At 40.1% G+C, this 21,220-nt stretch overlaps 1 protein-coding gene across 4 annotated transcripts in view; it reads right to left on the bottom strand.

Moving 5' to 3' along the window:
* MTA1 (metastasis associated 1) overlaps window positions 1-21,220 on the bottom strand; it is an 83,923-nt gene that overhangs the window by 51,013 nt on the left and 11,690 nt on the right. For all 4 annotated transcript variants that reach the window (XM_071810271.1, XM_065841685.2, XM_065841682.2 and 1 more), the window contains exons 2-5: window positions 14,362-14,429; window positions 11,866-11,959; window positions 3,135-3,261; window positions 2,900-2,963 (exon numbers count right to left, since the gene is read on the bottom strand). In XM_071810271.1, the coding sequence (XP_071666372.1) occupies window positions 2,900-2,963; window positions 3,135-3,261; window positions 11,866-11,959; window positions 14,362-14,429 (353 nt within the window). The remainder of the gene's footprint in view (window positions 1-2,899; window positions 2,964-3,134; window positions 3,262-11,865; window positions 11,960-14,361; window positions 14,430-21,220) is intronic.

Genomic DNA, 21,220 nt, shown 5'->3' with positions numbered 1-21,220 from the left:
CCAATGCAAACTATAGTCTAAGGAACACAGCAGATCCTTGTATACTCTGAAGCTCACTTTAATTCTTGATTGTCACTATGATTTTTCAGAAGGGTTTCACAAGAAGTGATATTCACACTGAAATGACACGGCTCTGCAAAATCCCCCTCATTTTATCTGTCAAAATTCTCTGTGTTGAGCTTGCATCAGAGAAGAAAAAGGAAGGTTTTCTCTTAATTTCAGATCCCACAAAACACCCAACATGTTTGGAAAAACTATAATGACTTGCCAGGAGTTAAAATTAAACCATGACTCTCTGCTTCTCCCAAGTGTTATACAGACACATACGCCCAGAGCTTCCCTACCCAAGCCGCTAAGCTGTCTGTAGCTACGGCCAAGAACTAAAGACCCCAAGAAACTGCAGAAGGACTGGAAAAAGAAAATGAACTCAAAGTGAAAGTACAGGACAGAAAGAACTGTTAGTTCACTACGGCTTGCAAACTTACTGATGTCAGCTCAGGTGAAGAAGGGCAGTATATTTTAACCATATAGCATTTTCTTTTCAGGGAGGGTACCAAAAGGTATCAAAATGCCAGACATCTACCCAGCACGCAAAATTCACACAAGCCTCTGGATATATCCTAGCAGACCAGTAAAATATATGGTACATACAGAACAGTTTACTGCAGAAGAGGGAAATCTAACACTTTTGCCATAACTGGCTATGCCCTTCTCTTGATCTCCCTGGGAATTGAGTATCTACAGGAAATTCAGGGTTTCCAATAGCTTTTTTAACTTTTCCTCCTACTCCTCACTCCTGCTACAACCCCAATTTTGCAGGCACAGTGAAATAGTCACTGCTGGTCCCACTTCAGCTCCTGCTCTGAACGTAACAGAGCAATCTTCCTTGAGGAAGATGATGGAAAGAGGAAGGAGGAGAACAGAGATAACACTGACCTAATTTTGCTATGCTTACTATCTCCCTAAAAACTCCTATCTGCATGTTTAACTTCCTTTGAGGCATACAGCCTTGGGCTGAAAAACTACTTTTAGTACTCATAATATACAAGAAATCAAATGACAGAATCCCTAGAACTGCTTAAGACTTTGTTGAAAGAAGCCACGTTAAAGAAAAAAATAATATATGAAAGCAAATAACAGATTGAGAAAGAAAAAAAAACAAAAAGAAGAAACAATTCAAAAGAATACCATCCAGTGCTATGAATTCACCAGGCAATAACTATCTCCTTTTCTTAATCTCTCTACCCTCCACCCAAGCACATTTGTGTTCCTGAGCTTTTGGTTTCTTTACCATCTGTCCAAGTTTGTCTGCACCACAGCAAAATACAGTGCTAAGTGACAGGACACATTCAGGGAACTCTCTCATTCTGTGAAATCTCTGTGTGCCTGCTCAGTTTTAAAAATAACCTGCATCACTCATCTTGCATTTTGAGTGTTCAAAAGGATACAAAAGAGAAATCTCTTTCTATTCTTACATCTGCAACCGAGCTGTTACATGATCAGAAAAAGTCAGTTCCCTTCTCTGTCTCAATGTACCTGTAATTTTAGCGATTACAAAAATGTGTTGGGAGCAATCGAGAATGAATACTATTACACTTAAAATTTGGGTACTAGAAAACCTAAAATAATTACAGTTTGATTAACTTCTGCTTTCAAATTGGCATATCCTAGGCTGCAAGCTGGTAACACGCATTTCTGAATACAACAGCCCTTGTTTGATGCGCTGCCATTTGGCAGCCCTGAGCAGATTCGACATGTTTTTGGTTTCACATTCCAAAGAGAAACCCGACTATTTAATCCCTGTGCTTTGTTTAAAATTCTCTCGAACTAGAGTATCAGATTAAAATTAATCTTACGCTTAAATAAATACTAAAGAAAACTAAAAAAGCATTTAAAAAGAAAGCCTGTGAGACAGACTACAGCATGATCCTTGCAAAAAATGACCTGTTTTCTCCTTGTCTCTTAAGTGCCAGTAATGACCATTACCCTATTTTTAAATTACAATATTTCCTTTCTTGTATAACATTCTAATGTTTTCAGATGCAAATGTAACACTTGCAGATGTATTCAAACAATAATATCCTGAAATTGTTTGCTAATCTCCTAATTACTTCCCAGATTGTCAAATTCCAAGACTGTCTAATCCATCTGGCAGCCAGAGGTCTAGCCACAATTAAAGGTGTATGAATATGTTTAAAAGACTTACAATCCTAGTTTTTAAAATCCAAAAATATCTGAAAAAGTAAACACCAAGATTTATATTCTGAATACTGATTGGCAGTGCAACAAAATTCCATTTCAGGTGTTCAGTTTAAGGTACATTTAAACAGTTTGTAAAAATTTCTGCAGGACTTGGAAGTTAACTGACAAGTAGTTTATTGAAGGAGCTAAGTGCCCGTGGTGGCACATGAAGACTACAGGTAGACAACAGTGAACTCAAAAACCAGGGAACTAAGCTCCTCAGATATCTGAGGTGAGATCAAGCTTAAACCATATTAACATAAATCTGTAGGATTTCAGGATAAAGCAAATATATAGAAAAATACAGCTTGGTGGCTTGCTCCCTCTTCACATTTACTCCATCTCCCACCCTGTCTCATCTGGGGTATGAGCCTCCAGTTTTGAACTTTCAGACTGCCAGGCTGATGAGCAAGTGAGGCTCTTTATGCAAGGAAAGGCAGCTCTGTCACAAGGATATAAACAACAGGTCTGGCCTCTAGATCCACAGTGTCTTATATCAGAATGAAAATTGTATGGAGCCTAAAGCTTCCCACTGTCACTGCCTGTACAAGTAGAAAGGAAAGAACCACCTTATTTTTAGGACTTGTGAAAAGCCACCAATCCTAAATTGTGCCAGAATAAACTAGGCGAGCTTGACAATTGACAAAATGGTTCATACCTCCCGTTCCAGATATGATTTAAGCGATTCTGTCTCATTTAACAGAGTAACGCTGCATTTGCCTCTAAAAAAGAGAAACACATTTCATGAAAAAACATCTTAAATGCTCATGTGATTCACAAGATGGTATTACTGAAGTTGTTCACAGAATTTAAACTTACATTGAAGAATACTTGAATAATATTAATGCCATTAGGTTTTAGAATAAAAAGCAGTGGAAGAAAATAGTCATTACCTAATGTGTGTGGCTGGCAGAGATTCCAGCTGTCGTGAGAGAAACAACTCACGATGTCGTAGCTGATGCTTCTGTTTCTCTGGTAAATCAACCATTTCTGGATTTTCCATCTCTTCTTCCATTTCTCCTAGTTATAAAGAGACAAAACTGATGATCAAGAACAGTACGAGTATTGATTCTGAGACAGTCAGAATGAGTTGCTCCAAAACCTTTGCTAAATAACACACGTTATTTAGACGGAGTCACCTACATCTGAATCCTCACATTTCAGCCAACTGAACAATCAGATAACTAGTATAGATCCTTTAAATTATGCCTGTGAAGAATTGTATTTATTCACCACTTGGATCACAGCGTTCCAGGTACACACACGTCACACTGGCGCACCAACCTGGAGTCACACAGATCTGGTCCCAAGATCCAAGCTCTGAAGGGAGCTGCTCTTGGAGACCATCACTGCACCGTAAAATCCATCAGTAAGGACCTGACACATGATGGGTGAGGCAGTAAAGGCAAAGTCTTTCCACTTTGCCGGGCATCAGCTATCTTACACTCTACTCCTCTTTCAGGATATCAGGCTGTCCTGTCCCGACCTCAACAGCTTCTGCAGGAAATGTCCACTGAAAAGGTTATTAATTTAGTGCTAAATTTGATTCTCTTCACCCCAAACACAGACAGGTGATCACAGTCGCAAGATTAACTGGCATGTAACCAAGTGCCTTAGGCCGGTCTTGCAGCCCACCCTGCCCTACCGCACCAGATGGGTTTGACTGCAGTACTCCCACATTTCAGAAACTTGCTTTACTCTGCAGTCAGGATCCACCACTTCTGGCTTTGAGCTATCCAGTCTCCATTCAACCAGTTTTTAAATTAATTCCAAAGTAAATATATGAAACCACATACACACCGATACATAACTGATCAAAAACATCTCCAGGCGTTTTCCTTGTAAGAAGCAAATTATTAGTGTGTTTTGTGATTATTAGCAAGCATCCTGTCAATTATGCAAGATTAAGCTGTAGAAGGCAAAATACTCCAAGACAGCTGCAAAGGCTCTCTAAAATGAAGGACTGTGAATGGAAACAGACTTTTTTTCCTGCCCTAAGAAATTAAGGCAGTTACTGTCTTTTCCAAAACCACAGCAGAAGTTTCCCAGACTGTAGCAGAATGAGCTGTAAAGTCTCATACGTGAATGGTAAAACTGTAATTTTACAGCAGCAGTACTCTAAAAGAGTAGACTTATGCCTGCAGCTTAATTCAATAGTTGTTGCCAAGAAACACTTCTAGTCAGAAATACATACAGGCACAGTTATGATTTATATACCCTTAAGATTAGTTAACTGTAATCCTTATAGTTATCCCCAAACAAAGCAAACAAAAAGCAGACATTTCCATTTTATAAAACATTAACACTGCATTTAGTTTTAAATAGGCCACCATTATGCCAAAGGGGGTGACAAAAAATTATATCTCCTTCAGGTTCCCCACAATTTATCACTGTTTTACTGTTCTGGAAAAAGACCTGTGGTTTACACGTCCCTCAGATAAGCTGCTCCAGCAAGGAAGGAAAAAAACAGCAGCATAATTAAATCAGACTGCAACATGCACTAGCTCTTATAGCCCAGGAGCTGTTAAGGATACAGCAGCATACACTTACATTTTCATATTTGCCTAGGAACTAGAGCACCAAATTTACATTTGTGCCACAGTTTCATAGTTCTGAAATCTATTTACTGAAGTAGATTCTGTTTTAGTTGAAAACTAATATTGTGGCTGCTGACCTACACTATAAATATACTAGCAGCAATCCACAAACAAGTCAGCAAGTTCCAAGCTAGCTTGCCTAAAAACCGAAGGATGTGCAAATGAAGAGACATTCACAGCTACACTTAAAACAGTTTTTGGAGAATGAGAGTAGTGCACTGTGTAACATGGGAAAAATGCTACAAGGAGCAAGCTAAAATACTTAATATCTTCAGTGTATTTAATAACCAAGAGCTTTTACAAACTACATTTATTAAAAAATATATTAACCACCATGTGGCAATCAAATCTACAAACAAAAAGAAGCCACCCAGCACAACCAAACTAATGTCAGGAAGCCATCCCTTCAGCTAGGCTCATCTTCCAGGCAGCATTTTATTTATGTGTCTAGCTTTCGTAATAAAATAAAGAAGGTGGGAAGCACATATTTTCTTCTTATGCCAGCTCCGCTATGCACAGCCTTTCAAAACAAAAAGCCGTGATTTTTTTTTAAGACAGACATTTCTACAGGTAACAAACAACTCCCCCGCACCAAGACATAAAGTTGTCATAGTTCCTGCAGACAGAGGTAGGAATATTCCAAGAAGTAACAAACAAAAAAATCTACACAAACAAGCATTTTCTCTCCCTTTCACAGCCATGATTTAGTACTGAAAAGACTGAACCTGGCTCGTGCATTTGGAACCATGAGAAGGAGAGAATACAGGGCTGGATCCAGTACGGGACCCTTTCTGTCTCCCTGAAGTCATGCAAAAGTGGCTTTGACAAAACCCATAACTAACACCAGTTCTGCGCAGCCAGTGAAGACTTAAGACAGATTCTAAACAGCAGCAGGGGTTGGCCCAGCCTCAGGTTCCAGTACAAGCCCGTCTGGCACATCTACGTTCCACTGGCATGCATGTGAAGCACTCAAAGCTCTGAGTGAAGTAGACTTCATCCTCAAGAATGGTAGCCACTGAGAAATAAGGACCATGGTCTTAAAAATATATAAATGTATGTCTTAAGAATACGTAAGAAATATTTTCAGAAAGACGTGCTTGCATTTTTGACAGTACTGCAGAATAAGTGGTGTGGGAATACAGTAGATACAGTATATTGGGACTTCAGTTCTCTCAAAGCCTTAATTCAAAATTAATCTCTCTGCTTGATAGATGTGCTCATGCAGATTTAAAACTAAACATTTAGTCTTAATACAAACAGTAATATATCAGCTATGCAGAAGTAGCCAGTGGAATCCTGCAAGGAGTGTATTAGATTAAGTATTATTTTATATTTGATGACAGAATCATTAACAGCACATTAGCAAAGCCTGAAGATGACTTATATTGGAAACAAGAGACAGGCAGGTTGGACACAAACAGCAAGACTCATGTGAAAGTTAACATATATGGGGAAAAATAATTAGAATGAGTAAACTTTGAGTTGGCAGGAAAAACCCAAGAGGCAGTAATTGTAATCTAAAATGATGGGTGTGTGAGATGCAAAATTAAACATCAATATTCGCTAGACTCAAGAAAGAACAGCAATTTGATATAAATCATCTGAGCTCTACAACATCAGAGGTAGAAAGGACCAGCCCTTTCTCTGCATTCTGTGTGTCGTACAAGTAGCTACACGGCAGAATTCAGAAATGCACACAGGCAAACAAGAGCCAGAAATTAGGTTTAGAGAGCACACCACCGTGTCCAGCTTGGGAGACAGACTGTAGTAACAGAAGAATTAGTTAGTGTGGCATTACTAACAACAAAATGTAACTAAAAAAGGAAAAAAATGTGGTCAAAACACTAGAAATGCACTAGATACAGTGCTATTGACCTGTGCAACAGTTTCTTTCAGCAGTGAAGAAAGTTTAAACTCTGGGTGCTTTAACAGCCCAACTAAAGCAGCTCGTAAGGACATTATAAAAGTGTTGCATTTGAAGAAATGAAAAACAGACCACCACATTTTTTCTCCAGGTCCAGTTTCAAATGGTCTATGTTAAGCCTCATCCTCATTAATTTTCTCTCTTCCAAAAAACATACATTGATTCATACCTATAGAAAATATGGTGAAAGTTTTAACAAATAGAAATCCTTACAACTTGAGACTTCAGAAGGAGTTTGCCCTGTTATCAAGACATCCCACTACGATCCCTTCCAAAAACAACTCATGATCATCTTTTGCAGCCATGGCGACTATTACAGGTCCCACACAGCACAAACAAACACTAGTTTGGACACTTAGCTGATCTTTCCTCTCTGTACCACCCCCAGAAGAGAAAAATCAGTTTCCTCCTCTCAGTAGCAACAAAGTCAAAAGTGTCCTTAGTGGATTAATGAATTTGACTCCTCTTAAATCTGCATGTGTGGTGTTAGGAGAAAATGGAGGAGAAGGGGAACAGAATGGAATAAATATGAATATAAAGAACTCATTTGTGAAGCTCTTGTCAAACTGCACTTAGACTCTAAAATTTAAAAAACAAACAAACAAAGAAACTTAATAGACCCCCTACTTGTTGAGGCACCCAGGTCTCATGCAACTCATGGACTGATTGAGTAATGACAGCCTACCACTGCAAGACATTTATTTTTAGAAACTTTGGTACTTGAAAAACCACGCTGCCATGTGTGCCTGGCACCCAAACATGGGCTGTTGACAGTTCCCCATAAACCTGCCAAACCGGCCAGCACCAACTCCTCAGCTCCCCAACCACTACCAACATCAGGATGTTTTTAATGAAGCAAAAACTGTGGTCATAAGACAGATGACAGGTAACTAGAGGTGGCTTGGGGTGACTGGTTCAAAGGGGAGGCAGGAGGTTGTAGTCCTGCTGTTGGAAATATTTACTTAATTATTCAAAAAAACTACTCAGGACATTATATAGAAACTATAGAGGGAGAAAACACAGCAGAAGCTTGAAGAGTAAATTAACTTTCTCACTTCTCTTCCATCAAGTTCTGCCTGCAATCTTGTTTGCATACAATATTATATCTTAAACCACTACAAAGTCTCTGGCCAAGAACACTAAATAGTCTCCCATTGGCAATACACATTCATTTCAGAAACAGGTGGAAAAATTCCCCAGAATAATTTGTGAGGTGATTAAAGAGGCTTATGAATAAAAAGTGCTACCAATGTATGGAAGCCATTATAAGGCTGAAAGATTTATAGGACAGCCTAGACAGGCTTTATATCATATGATAAAAATAGTAAGATCACAGATCAAATCCAAGAATCAGGTTGCATACATCAGGTACTAATTTACAGTCACCAACTACAGAATAAGTTGTTTCCAACTCATTTGTCTTTACAAAGAGTTACGAGAAAAGACAACGTCTCAGACTAGTTTGTTTCAGATATATGATGAATTATACAAGTCAAAGGTGTAACCACTTTTAAATTTCTTTTTTAAACTTTGCAACATTCATTTCACAATCATATTTTTTCTTCCTTTATTGGAAAAGAAAAAAAATATATATATATACATATACTTTTCTGTTCCTGTTCTGGCCCTATCTTCCCATTATTTGGTTCTCTCACTGCACTGATCTCAACGGTAGGTCTAAAATAAAGGCATCTTAAAGAGAAGACTGTGTGAATCCAGAAACGTCTGCAGTCAGAAAGCTCCATTAATCAGCTGAACAAAGGCAGTTAAAAGATCAGCGATGCAGATACGTACATCTACTGCAAATGCATCAGAATGAGGCAACAGGAGACTTTATGGAAATGAACTCAAAGTCAGTGACAGTGTTGAGTATCTGTACTAGAATCTTAACATCCACAAAATTTAATTTCATTGTATCATGCAGATATTATTTTTTTCAGAATAAAGAACTAGCAGCTGTCCAAAAGCTTAAATTCACTCTCTTCTCCTTCCTTAAGGAGCACAGAAGCCACACAACAGCACATCTATCTAAATAAATGGAAGTCATTTAGTAGCAATTTTATTCTGCACCAGAAAGAAATACACTGGAAAAAATGTTAGTTACTAATGAAATTTACACTAAGGGACAGCCTCAGTTTTCTCTGGTGGCTCTATTAATAGCATTGTGCTACAGAAGGATTTTCCTGTTTTTCAAACACATATTCATATGAACAATGAATTATCTGTTTGCAGTAGAAAGAAATCTTAAATTTCTTATCACAAAAAGAAATCAGCCTTTGCAGGTTCAAACAGCATGTAAATGGGTTCAAATATTTTTCATTTTCAGCCTCAGACATGCATTTCTTTGAATCATTCCTACCTGCTTCCTTTACTAAACCCTAGTGAAGTAAGACACAGATGAAGGAATCAATAGTCACGTTGTTTACAGTGAAGCTTCTATTAAGCTTCAGTATTCTTGGATAAAATGAGTACTGCTGCACTGAAGAGATATCAAAAAGCATCGCCTGCTACCACAATTCTGCAACACAGTCAAATCTCAATGCCACACAACTTCTTTTCCGAGGTATGGTTGCAACGGAGGGACTTACTTGGACCTGAATCTATGACAGAAAATATTCAAATTTATCAATAACAAGGTGCTGGTTTTGCTACATGTTTTCCCCAAGAGCAGTACAGCCCTGAGAACACAGCAAGACATTACATTCATTGTTAAAACTGAATATCTGATTTAATCAATCCCCAAGCAGTGCAACTATGTATATCCGTACGACATATATATCACAGTATATTCATACATACACCAAGAAGTACATTAAAAGACAATGATGCTTGGCAGCTAAATCATAATTTTGACAGGCCTAGATCTGATGCTTCTTTTTCATTTATGTATGGGCCTACAGGGAAACCTTGAGTTACACAGATTGATATGGCTGTCCATGCTTCTTGATAAATTTTAAGCAAATTTCACCAGTAACTAGAATGGAGTCAAAGAGGCTGGAATCACTGCAAAGTGGCCACGACGTGATATATGTTGCACTATTTCTCCTCCAGAGGTGGATTCTCCTGTGAGAGCCAGCGAATACACCACGCTCACCCCCTTCTGAGTTTGGAATGCACAGACCCACAGCAGCTTCTCAGCTTGTGTACTTTTTTTTTCTTGAAACTATCTAAATTTTTTTTGCATTATTTTGCCTTACAGATTTATATAGGCAAACTTCTCATCCACTGACATATAACTGGGTTTTGTATACACCTTTTAGAATTTGAAAACTATTTCTACAATTGAAAGATAACTGTAACACTGAATCTTTTTTTCAGAAGGAGGCTTCCATCATTACTCAGCCAGGTATATCACATGCCTCTAACCTCATTGGCAGAGAAGCACATGCCAACTTAAGTTAACACAACATTCTATAAAATAATAAAAATAAATATATTAGTTATTCTAGGCATACATGCAAAGGAGGACAAAATAAAGTGGCGTGAACAACCCCTTAAATTTTATGATAGTTTAGCTTCATGTTTACTTTTTTAAAAATCAGAAGGTACAGTACTGAAAAAAAGTTATGGTTTTCAAGTCTCCTCTCAGCCTAGATGTTATTTTTTTCCTTAACAAAAGGACTTGGAAGTATTCAAAACAATGATAGGATGTCCTAAAATTCAGTGCTTTTAAGATGTATTTACTAAGCATGTTCAGACAAAATCTATGTCACTACAAAAAATATTACTAACATTGAAATACAAAGACAATTCCTGCTAGCCAAGTTTCAAGGTCGCCATGTTTCAAGTCTGTTTCCTGTTACCAGACTATCTGACTTACTCATAAAGACAGTTTGAGGGTTTTTTAATCTTCTAACCAAACCAAATAATTCATAAGTAGTAATATGAGACAGGGAGAATACTTTTTCTCAGGACAAAAATCAAGAAATTCACTTTTATGAAGCAAATAAGATGGCTTCACTCAGCCCTAACTGAAAACTTCTGTCCTCTCCTTACCATGATAAACAAACCATACACAGCAAGTTTGCTGATGACACTAAGCTGGGAGGAGTGGCTGACACATCAGAAGGCTGTGCTGCCATCCAGAGACCTGGACAGGCTGGAGAGTTGGGTGGGGAATAACCTGATGAAATTTAACAAGGGAAGGTGTAGAGTCCTGCATCTGGGCAGGAACAACCCCAGGTTCCAGTATAGGTTGGGAAATTACATATTAGAGAGCAGTGTAGGGGAAAGGGGCCTGGGGGTCCTGGTGGACAGCAGGATGACCATGAGGCAGCACTGTGTCCTTGTGGCCAGGAAGGCCAATGGCATCCTGGGGTAGATTAGAAGGGGGGTGGTTAGTAGGTCGAGAGAGGTTCTCCTTCCCCTCTACTCCACCCTGGTGAGACCCCATCTGGAATATTGTGTCCAGTTCTGGGCCCCTCAGTTAAAGAAGGACAAGGAACTGCTGGATAAAGTCCAGCGTAGGGCAACAAAGATGATTAAGGGAGTGAAGCACCTCCCTTATGAAGAAAGGCTGAGGGAGCTGGGTCTCTTTAGTTTGGAGAAGAGGAGACTGAGGGGTGACCGTATTAATGTTTATAAATATATAAAGGGTGAGTGTCACGAGGATGGAGCTAGGCTCCTCTTGGTGGCAAACAATGATAAGACAAGGGGTAATGGGATCAAGCTGGAACACAAGAGGTTCCACTTAAATTTGAGAAAAAACTTCTTCTCAGTGAGGGTAACAGAGCACTGGAACAGGCTGCCCAGGGAGGTTGTGGAGTCTCCTACTCTGGAGATATTCAAAACCCGCCTGGACATGTTCCTGTGTGACCTCACCTAGGCGTTCCTGCTCCAGTAGCAGGATTGGACTGGATGATCTTTTGAGGTCCCTTCTAATCCCAAACATACTGTGATACACCAAATGAGGTTTTAAAAGGTTTAAGGGGTGAGAGAGAGAGAAAGAGAAGTCAGCTAAACAAGTAATGCAATTTCCTGAAGATGTGTACAGGAATAAGACATTTAAAAATAGTAATATTGCTGTTGCAGTTACAAGCATCAAAGTTCTGCCCCAAGTTTGGCAATTTTGTGTAGAAGCAATTTGGACACAAACAAGCTTACTTGCATGTTTGTCTGCCAATACAATAAGTGTACTCGATATGTCTCTTCTCCTGTAGAAACAAACCACCTTTGCTTCCACATTTCCATTGGCAGTCTGAAATAGGAAAAAAGAAAAAAATTGAGCACAAATCAAGAACTGAAATCTATACACCAAACAAGAAACTACATAAAAATTTGCAATTTTGCACAAGAGCTACATGGCATCACTTTTTCGCACCCTCCAGCTGCACACGTTATCTAACACATGAACTCCAGTGTGATCCATTCCAGGGTAGGGAAACAGAGTTCAGCCCTTCCCTCCTAATTGCTTCTGCACAATAACCATCTTTAGCAGTTATAGATGTTTCAAGGGGTGAGAAAAAAAAACATATCCTTGCAGTTAAAACATACTAACAAGCCACCATGCTACATTTCAGATGATGCCTACATTTAGTAGAATTCAAAAGTATCTTTAAAATCCTTATAAAAATGACTGAAATAAACAACAGAATTCAGGTTTAGGCTGTTCTGCAAGCTCTGTAGAACAGCAGAAAGGCAAGAAAGAACCCAGCCGTTACTACTTTCACCAAAGAAATCACACAGGGTTTTCTCTCCTCACAGCAGTGGTGAGCTAAACAATGACTAAAAAAAAAAATCATTCTGAAAGGAGAACCAAGAAGTTGCACCAGGCAATGAACTCTACGCCAGTGACAACACACAAAAAAAAAGTCTGAATTTCTGAAAGGTTTGGGATTTTTTTCTTAAAATCCTCAAAATTAGGTAGGAGATTAATCTCTTTAAATGGTACCTGCCTAATTGAGAAACTGGCTTTATACAAACTTCACCAGAAATACACCTACTGGTTTGTAACAGACAATCTACTGTCTCTAAAAATAATCAACAAGTAATGAAAATGTAACTTGAAAGAGTTTTACCCTACTACTGAAGAGTCCTTGGAAACCATAATGATGGTATCCAGTTTAAGAAACCAGAAGACTAAGATAAAATTCCCCTCTTTAAGTGTCCAGAAAAGGTAGTGGACCAGTAATTTGTCCACAAGGAAACAAACTAAAAATTGATATACATGCTTATTGCTAAGATGTGAATGGAGGAAAAGTTTCATCTTTTATTAGTTTTTCTAACACAAAGCAAATCAGACAATACATACACATGCAAATACTTCCTCTTGCAGCCTACCAGTTTTTGGTACAGAGCCTGCAGAATTTCTATACTTTTCTATTAAATAATTCAGGACTTCTGAAAGTTGAGGAACTACAATACAAATGCAGAAGCCACCTTGTTAAAACGCAGACAGCTACAACATAGAATTATCTATTTCATTTAATTGCTCAGGCTTCATTTACACTCAGTGAACAAAAGGCAAGGTAAGATATATGATTAATTTCAACCTCAAAGATCAATTTCAAAGAGTAGGTCAGAGAAATTACAGCTCCAGCAAGAGTTGCACTAAGATGAAAGATTCAGGCTGAAAGCTATTTTTTCAAAGGGGGCGTGGGGGATCAGTGAAGAATGAAAAGAGACAAGAAGAGGGTGGAAAAAAACACTTTCAAAACCCACTTTCCTAAGAAGTTATCAACAAGTCTGCACCCTGTAGCTGACGCAGTACAGCTGTTGATACCTCAGGGCTGTGGATCCATCAGGAACATTTCAAGAACTCTGTCTCTCTCCTATAAATGAAGCAATAGAGTATTTCTGCAAAAAACTCCACTACAAAGAAGGGGTGACAAGGATGTCCTAGTCTTCAGATTCTTTATTTGTCATTGGATCGATAAATTTTCTCTTCCAAGTAACTGTTTCAGAAACATGTGTTTTTCCATCACTGTTGGCTAAAGATCTGGTTTTAGTTAGTTAACTTAAATTCAAATCCAAACTGGCCATGTCACAATTCTTCTATATGGGCTGCAATGGACATGCGGGTATTAAACCCGAGAAAGTGGCACATTTATGACACAGCTAAAGGCTTCAGAACAATCTTCCCTCCTCAAGTAGGTAAAATTTCAGCATGGAGAAAGACTTCAGCTGGCTTCCCACATCCAAGCTATCATGCTTCCCTTCTAGATCCAATGAAAGGGGAATCTGACAGATGCCCCAAAGGACACTCAGCAAAGACCGAGTCCGAGGAAGCAGGTAACTGCTCCAAACCTTCCTGTTGAGCAAGAGTCTCCCCCAAGAAAGACCAAATTACAAAGCTCTCCATCCGCTAAGCAAGCTGTTGTATTTTCTTCCTATTCAATGATCCTGGCACAGAACTGCAAAAATCTGCCCTACAGGTGGGCATAATCACCTTGGGAATGACCTATGGTTGATGCTCCGTTCTCCTTTGGTATGAAATTACAATCTGGCAAGTCTCAAAGCATTCCAGAAAATTATCAGAACAAAAGCATTTTTAAGCTTCTAATTACCAGAGAACTGCTAAAGGATTGTTTTGATTTTAATCAAATCAAACAGATCGTAAATTCAATCAACTTCCAAGACTCGATGGAAAAAATTGTTTACCTTATTAAGCTCTTCTATTCTTCGTATCAAATACGGGTTACTTGAAGAATTTTCGAAGTAGACATAATCTGACAAAAAGAAAAAAAAGACTCTTTAAAATATGAACTACTAAAAAACAAATCAAAACCTCACATGTATACCTGTTAGACCATACTATATGTTACACCATACCAAATTAACTTCTTAGCACAAGCAGTATTTCAAATGTTCCTACTAAATCCATTATTTCAAGCGAGGAAATTCAAAATCCATGCCAGTATAAGCAACATATACCGCTACAACCTGAAGATTCACTTTCAGGAAAAATAAAAAAATCATGGAGCTCTGCTGTCAACCTGGAAAGTAAAGCATATGATCTTCCTTCTCTCTCTGATCAGATTATTTCCACTTTGATCACATTGTTTTCTCACATTGTTTTCTTTACTTGCTTCCTCTTCTTTCCCATGAAAATCCAGCCATTTCTCACTGGCAATATGCAATCACTCCTCTCCTCCCCAGCTCAGCTTCAAGGTAATGCCTATTTTCTTAGAATACAGAGAGTTCCATTGTTTCTTTCTCTCTTATATTTTCCTCTACTTCCAGGTCTTTTACACCTATATTATCCTAGAATACACTCAAGAAAACTCCTTATAGTAAGCCAAGCATGTCAGTAACATTCATATTTCCAAGCAGGATAACCATCTTCAGTTACAGGAAGAAAATCAGTTCTTTTACCCAAGGCAGTGCCTTCGGGGGGAAAAAAAAAAAAAAAAAAAAAGCACCACCAAAGAGTGCCATATAAACAATCTGGTATTACTGAGCTCCAAGTTTAAACAGTCCTTTTTACAGATAAGGAAACAGCTCAGGAGTCCTGAATGGACTTGGCTTTATCTCCCAACACTCCTGAAGCCAAACCCTAAGCCTTAAGTGAGGCAAGAAGAGGCAGGAACTCACCTCCCACCCACCCCTGGCTGCTGACCTTGCATGCAGATCTAACAACGGTTCCTTCCAAGACCATCCACTAGATTTAAGAAGATTTCCTTCCAGATTTCCCAGCCCATTTGTGTTTGGAGCAAAACACCCATAGACCCCAGGGCAATCTGCAATGAACACATCAGCATGAGGCTCCACCACTGAATGGGCGATTAGCAGTGCTCACTTTGGATAAATAAAGACAACAACTGAAGCTGTTAGCCTCAATCGCCCTGAAATGTTTGTTAAAAGGACAGTAGGTAGAGAGTCACCTCCTCCCCAGACCAGAGGAAGACACCCCGAAGGGCCTCTGCTCCTGAAAAGCTGCACTGTGAGGGTTAAGGATTGTCCCCTTATCTCCAGGGTGGCCATGGAGACAGCAGAGCATTCCCCTCCTACAGCAGCCCTTCCAAAGCCCCAGGACCGGTAGCCCTCACTGACTGCAGGCAACTCAAGTGCGCTTGTGTCCCTTCAACAGGGCTGAGCTGCCTTCGAACAGCGGTCACGTCACCAGCCAAGAATCCCAGGGGTTACCACCCAAGAGTGGGAGTTTCCCCAAGGTCTTGTCTTTCCACTTAAAAAAAAAAAAAAAAAACCACACCAAAAAAACCGTGTCATATGCCTTAAGTTGCAAAGACACCTTGACAATCAAATCTCAACATGGTCTTGGTTGAAGTGATGAGTGATGCAGTGGCAATGCCAACATTCAAACAGTGTGCATCTTGGGTTACCTAACCACACACAGTGTCACTAGAACTAATAAAGCATAGAAATACTACACCAAGTTTTTTAGATTCTTGTGCATTCTGTGCTCCAGACCTCTGGGACTGATCATCAGCTGTCTTCACGCACACTAACACACATCTGAGCGACTCCAAAACTTTCTTCCTGACTGCAAGAGCTGGTTCCTCCTAAATGTCACTTCCCTGCAGGCTTTAGACTGAAAAATTATCTCATCCAAGGAATTCAGATTGGACACCTACTTTGTAGAAAACCAAATGGTCAAGACACCCAATCAAATAGATTCTAAATTTCCACTCCCAAGCACCACTGTGCAGAACACCAAATGGGAAACAGGTTCAATGTTACAATAACCAACCCTACCAGAAGCCACAAAACCAAGCATACATTGGGCAGCTTCAGCAATAACAACTGCTGACCAAAAAGAACAAAGGTATTAAGCAATTTACAGATCAGTAGAGTGAAATCTTTTCTCTCCCAGTAGAACACCGATGCCCTATGAGGGCCCTGCAGTGGAGGATGTGGAGGCTTCAAGGTGCCTCCAAGCTCACCAGCATGCATGAGGAGCATGGTTACCTCTTGCCTCAGGCAAAAATCTTACATTTGTGAGCACTGCGACTGAAAATTAAAAATTAAAACTAAAGGAAAAATTAATCGCTGTCTTGAAAATATGACCTTGTCTTTAATTCCAGTTTCAGGTGACCATTACAAATCTTTGTAGTTCTCATCATTTTTCTAACAGCTTTTTGGTGTGCACATATGTACACTAATTCTCACAGACACGTTTTCTACCCTAAGTGGACATTAACTCAGTTTTTCATGTAACTACAGTTTATTGATTGTAAAACGTGGCACGGTTTTAAAGAAAGTTTATCACAGATGAATAGTTTACCAAAGAACAGCTCACAACAGTATCCAACAGTTTTGAATAATAAAACCCCAAAAATGTTTTATTCAGCAGCAGGATCATCTGCAAACCCCACACTCTGCGATCAGTAACTGCAAACAACCCTCACACGAAGCAGCCAACCGCGGGCTGCTGCCAGGAAGGCAGAAGCCAGGCTGTTCCATGGGATGCTCCAGGAGCTGAAACACAGCATAGAGGTGCAGGTTCAGACCAGTGCTTGATGACTTCATGGTGCCACCAGTGCACTGCCCAGTACATCTCATCCACATTTTAGACTAATCCCACAACTATGCTAAGCATCTCACCAGTAGCTATGCAACTAATGGAGGCCTATTTCCCATTACTCAAATTACCTAGAAAAGGGTTTATTCCTCTCTGCAAGTAATGCAAAGCACACACTGCAAATCACATAAAACAGAATGTGAGAAGATCAGAGGGGAGTTATTTGCAGTTTTTCATAAAGATTTTAAATACTTTAACTAAAATTAAAATGCTATCCTGCACAGAGAAATGCTTGAGTTAGTGTTCCACACGTACAAGGTAAATTTTCAGTTCAGTCAACTGCTCTCCAAACTGATGCTTTAGCAGGTATGAGCACTCCTCTTACACTGTTCCATAAGCAGTACAAACAGTGACAGCTGGTTTCCTACACACTGGGTGTAAAGGAGGTACAGCCCCATGCTCCACTGACCCCTACACTCCGAAACACCTCCTTGCCCTTGAGCAGCACTTCCCTTTCGTCTCCAGCTTTCTCCCATGCCATGGACCACATTCTTCTCATCCTGCCTACCCAATGAATACTGTTCCCAGTTTGCTTTCAGGACAGTAGCTACAACTGTACACACACAGAAACCCTCTCCAGGCTCCCAAGAACCCAGTTGTCAATGGGACACTGCTGCCAGAGTCTCTGTGCACAGAAACCCTCTCCAGGCTCCCAAGAACCCAGTTGTCAATGGGACACTGCTGCCAGAGTCTCTGTGCACAGAAACCCTCTCCAGGCTCCCAAGAACCCAGTTGTCAATGGGACACTGCTGCCAGAGTCTCTGTGCCCTGGGCCGAAATAGAGGATGGGAAAGAAACAAAATTACCAAACCTCTCAACAACCGGAAGATACACATGTCAGCTCCTACCGCAGAACAGGAAGGAAAAAGTACACTAAAACAAAAAATAAGGTCTAGGGAGAGAAAAGCAGAGACTGAGAGCAAGCAAATAAGTTGGACCCTTCAAAGAAAACAGACTGTCCATCCCCGCTAATTTATCAGCTTTGCTACTTACACGATGCAAGAGTAGGCTATCTGCTCTGCACCCCACAAGCACAGCACATCTTGCCAAAAGCAACCACCACAAACACACCAAGCTCATCCCTCAACACCCAACCGCTTGAACAAACATTGGAGACTCAATCCCACAACCTGACAACAGCTTGCAGCTTAAACTCAATCCCTGGATTAATCAGCCATGCATCCATATCACAATCTTAATTAACAGCATCACTCGTGCACATTGCAAAATTCTCTGTGATAAGGCCAATGCAATGACTGAGGAGTGTGCAACACCACAAAACATAAGAACCATCACACATATCATCCCCTTCTGAAACAAACTCAATATTTATTTCTTCCTCTTGCCTATAATGCTTTAGAGCAGGAATACCTGCATACATAAATCTACCCAAAAAGCCTTTCTATAACTTCTTTTTTTCCAGAAGTTGAGAATATACACAACTTATTAGAAGGCAATGCCATATTACAGAGGTACTGAACTGCTAGAACACACAGAGACAAACATACCTGCAACAGTAGAGCAGCTAAAATAACAGCCTACAGACCACAGAACATGGAAATTCTCCACAAAGGCAGTGAAAGAATTGTTCTCAGTCAGCAATAAACATAACAGACTTTCTTTTTGCTGTCGTATGCTTTTAAGACACTATTGAACAATTCTTTCTCCTTCTTCATGTCAGCTGTTTACTAAGTCTACATAGGTCCACGGGAAAGACAATCAAAATGGGATACTGCAAAAGAAAGCACACAACAGTGTCTAGAGGTCATATATTTATAAGATTAGACATGTCTGAGCTACCTAATAACCTTATGAGCTTTTAGGTGATCAAGTTGCAAAAATGCCCGAAAGTATTTTTATCCTTCCCAACTTCCATTTGCCTTTCAAGCCACAAGCACTTTCTGAGGACTGACCCCACTGAATGCTCCCTGCTTTACCTCCAGAAATTCCCACATCATGCATCCCACATGAGCCTGCAGACGTGCTCGGGACAGGAGGGAGGCTGCAGACCTTCCTCTTCACACGCGCACTGCCACTGCCGGGTACAATGTGCATTTCCACATATGTGATAAAAAATTAAATTCACACTTGCAAATTTTCCCCATGCCCAATCTACAAAGTTGCTGCCCCGAATTAAAGATGAGCATCAAGAGATGCATAAACTTATGATGGCCTGCTTGCTTTATGACTTATCTTACAGGAATTATATGCCTCCTCAACTCTGGATTTGCAACTCGATTTTGGGCCAGTTTCTTTCAGTAAGCTCCAGTTTTTTAACTATTCAGAAGCTTCGTCTTGAAACTGTCAATTGCTTTACCTTTTGGATAATATAATCCCTCCTGACTTACATTCTTTGAAAGAGGAGGCTGGAGAGGCCAACACTGCTTTCAGCCTACAACTCAAGCAATCTCAGTGTGGCAGAGCCCGGTCCTATTGCCTTCTGGCTGCTCAAAAAACAGCACTCACAGCAGCTGTCACCTGATGAAATGTTTACTTACAGAACAGATAAGAGTTTCAAGAGAGAAAGCCTTACCAGCACAATATTTTCATCACCAAAAATGCAAAACTAAAACAGTTGTTTGTGTTGGTAAAAGAATTACCAGGTCCAATACACCTAGAAGTATACTTGAACCAGGTATTTACAATTTGTATCTTTCACAGACCAACAAAGGTTTTAAAGATACACTGTCAGTACTAGCTCAATTCATGGCTACCACACACTTGATACACTATGGGCAACACCACTATTACTGCTCAATTCCTTTAAAAAGGAGTGGGAATGTAGCAACAACCCAAGCACACAAGCATCTGAAATACCTATAGCTAATAAGTGAGGGAACTGGCAAGAGCAAGCACAACATCTTGCAGAAATCTCCACTCCACACAGTTAACTGCAAATCATCACTAAATTTAGTAAGGATAGGTTGAGGTACCCCAGTTAAATCAAACTAAGTCTGCTCTTCTGAGCAAAGTGACCAAGTCAAAAGGCTTATGAGGATAGAGATCAAAACAAATAACCCTTGACTGAAGTCTTTAACCAAGATACATGTCTCAAAAGGGACCATGCATGTGAGAAGTATCCACTGCTAACACAACATGCCCCCAGGATTAGCTGTCTGGTCTCAATAAAAAGTCTTAGACACAACAAAACAGGGAAAAATTACATAAGGAACAAAATTTCACTGCTAAAGCAGAAAGCCTGGTTTTCACCACCGGATCAAGATTAACACACTACTGCACCACTTCCTTAAGCCCAAAGCCTGCAGCAAACTTCCTAGATATAAATTAGCAACGACAGTTCAACTCGGTGCATGCACATCCACCCACAACAGTGACTGCCCTGTCTCTAAACACACGGCGGAAACAGTCCCAAGTCGGGTAAAATCAGACAAGGCTTCCTTCAGCAAGGAAGGCTGCCACCCTCCAGGGCTACCAGTCACAGGACCCAACAGGCTCTGGCAGCTGGTCAAATGTTTTAGGTCACCATCGGGTCTACAGACATTGCAAACTCTGTTCAATGAGGGTGGGATGGCTCCATTTAGAAGCAAAGCAATGCACAGCCAAATTCTCCTGATGTGCTTGCAGCTTCTCAGACTGCAGCCAGAAAACACTGTTAAAGGAACTGGTGCAGCCCTACCCTTCCCTTTACGGTTTCCTACTCGAGGCTGGCAGTTCCAGCAGGACTCCTCTGCTGGTTCCCATGGCTTCCCAGGTTCAGGAGATGCTGAGAGTGTTACATGCCTGCATGGAGTGTTACATTAGCACACTCCCTCCAAAGTAACAGTTATGTCTAGTTAATTAAGTGTTGAAATTATATGTGTAGAAAATCTTGATTTACAGTGCTGCTTTGTAATTATGCCACATGTTTGTTTCTCCTACGAGACCAGCCTTACAATGGGAAGTTGCCTTTACCCTCCTGGAGGTTGTGCAGTGTACCATGGTGTCTGTACAACCCTGAGCCTATAGTGATGTACTGGG

The sequence above is a fragment of the Patagioenas fasciata genome, chromosome 6, assembly GCF_037038585.1.
Source record: "Patagioenas fasciata isolate bPatFas1 chromosome 6, bPatFas1.hap1, whole genome shotgun sequence".
NCBI lineage: Eukaryota > Metazoa > Chordata > Aves > Columbiformes > Columbidae > Patagioenas > Patagioenas fasciata.
This window is presented reverse-complemented; position numbering and strand designations above follow the sequence as displayed.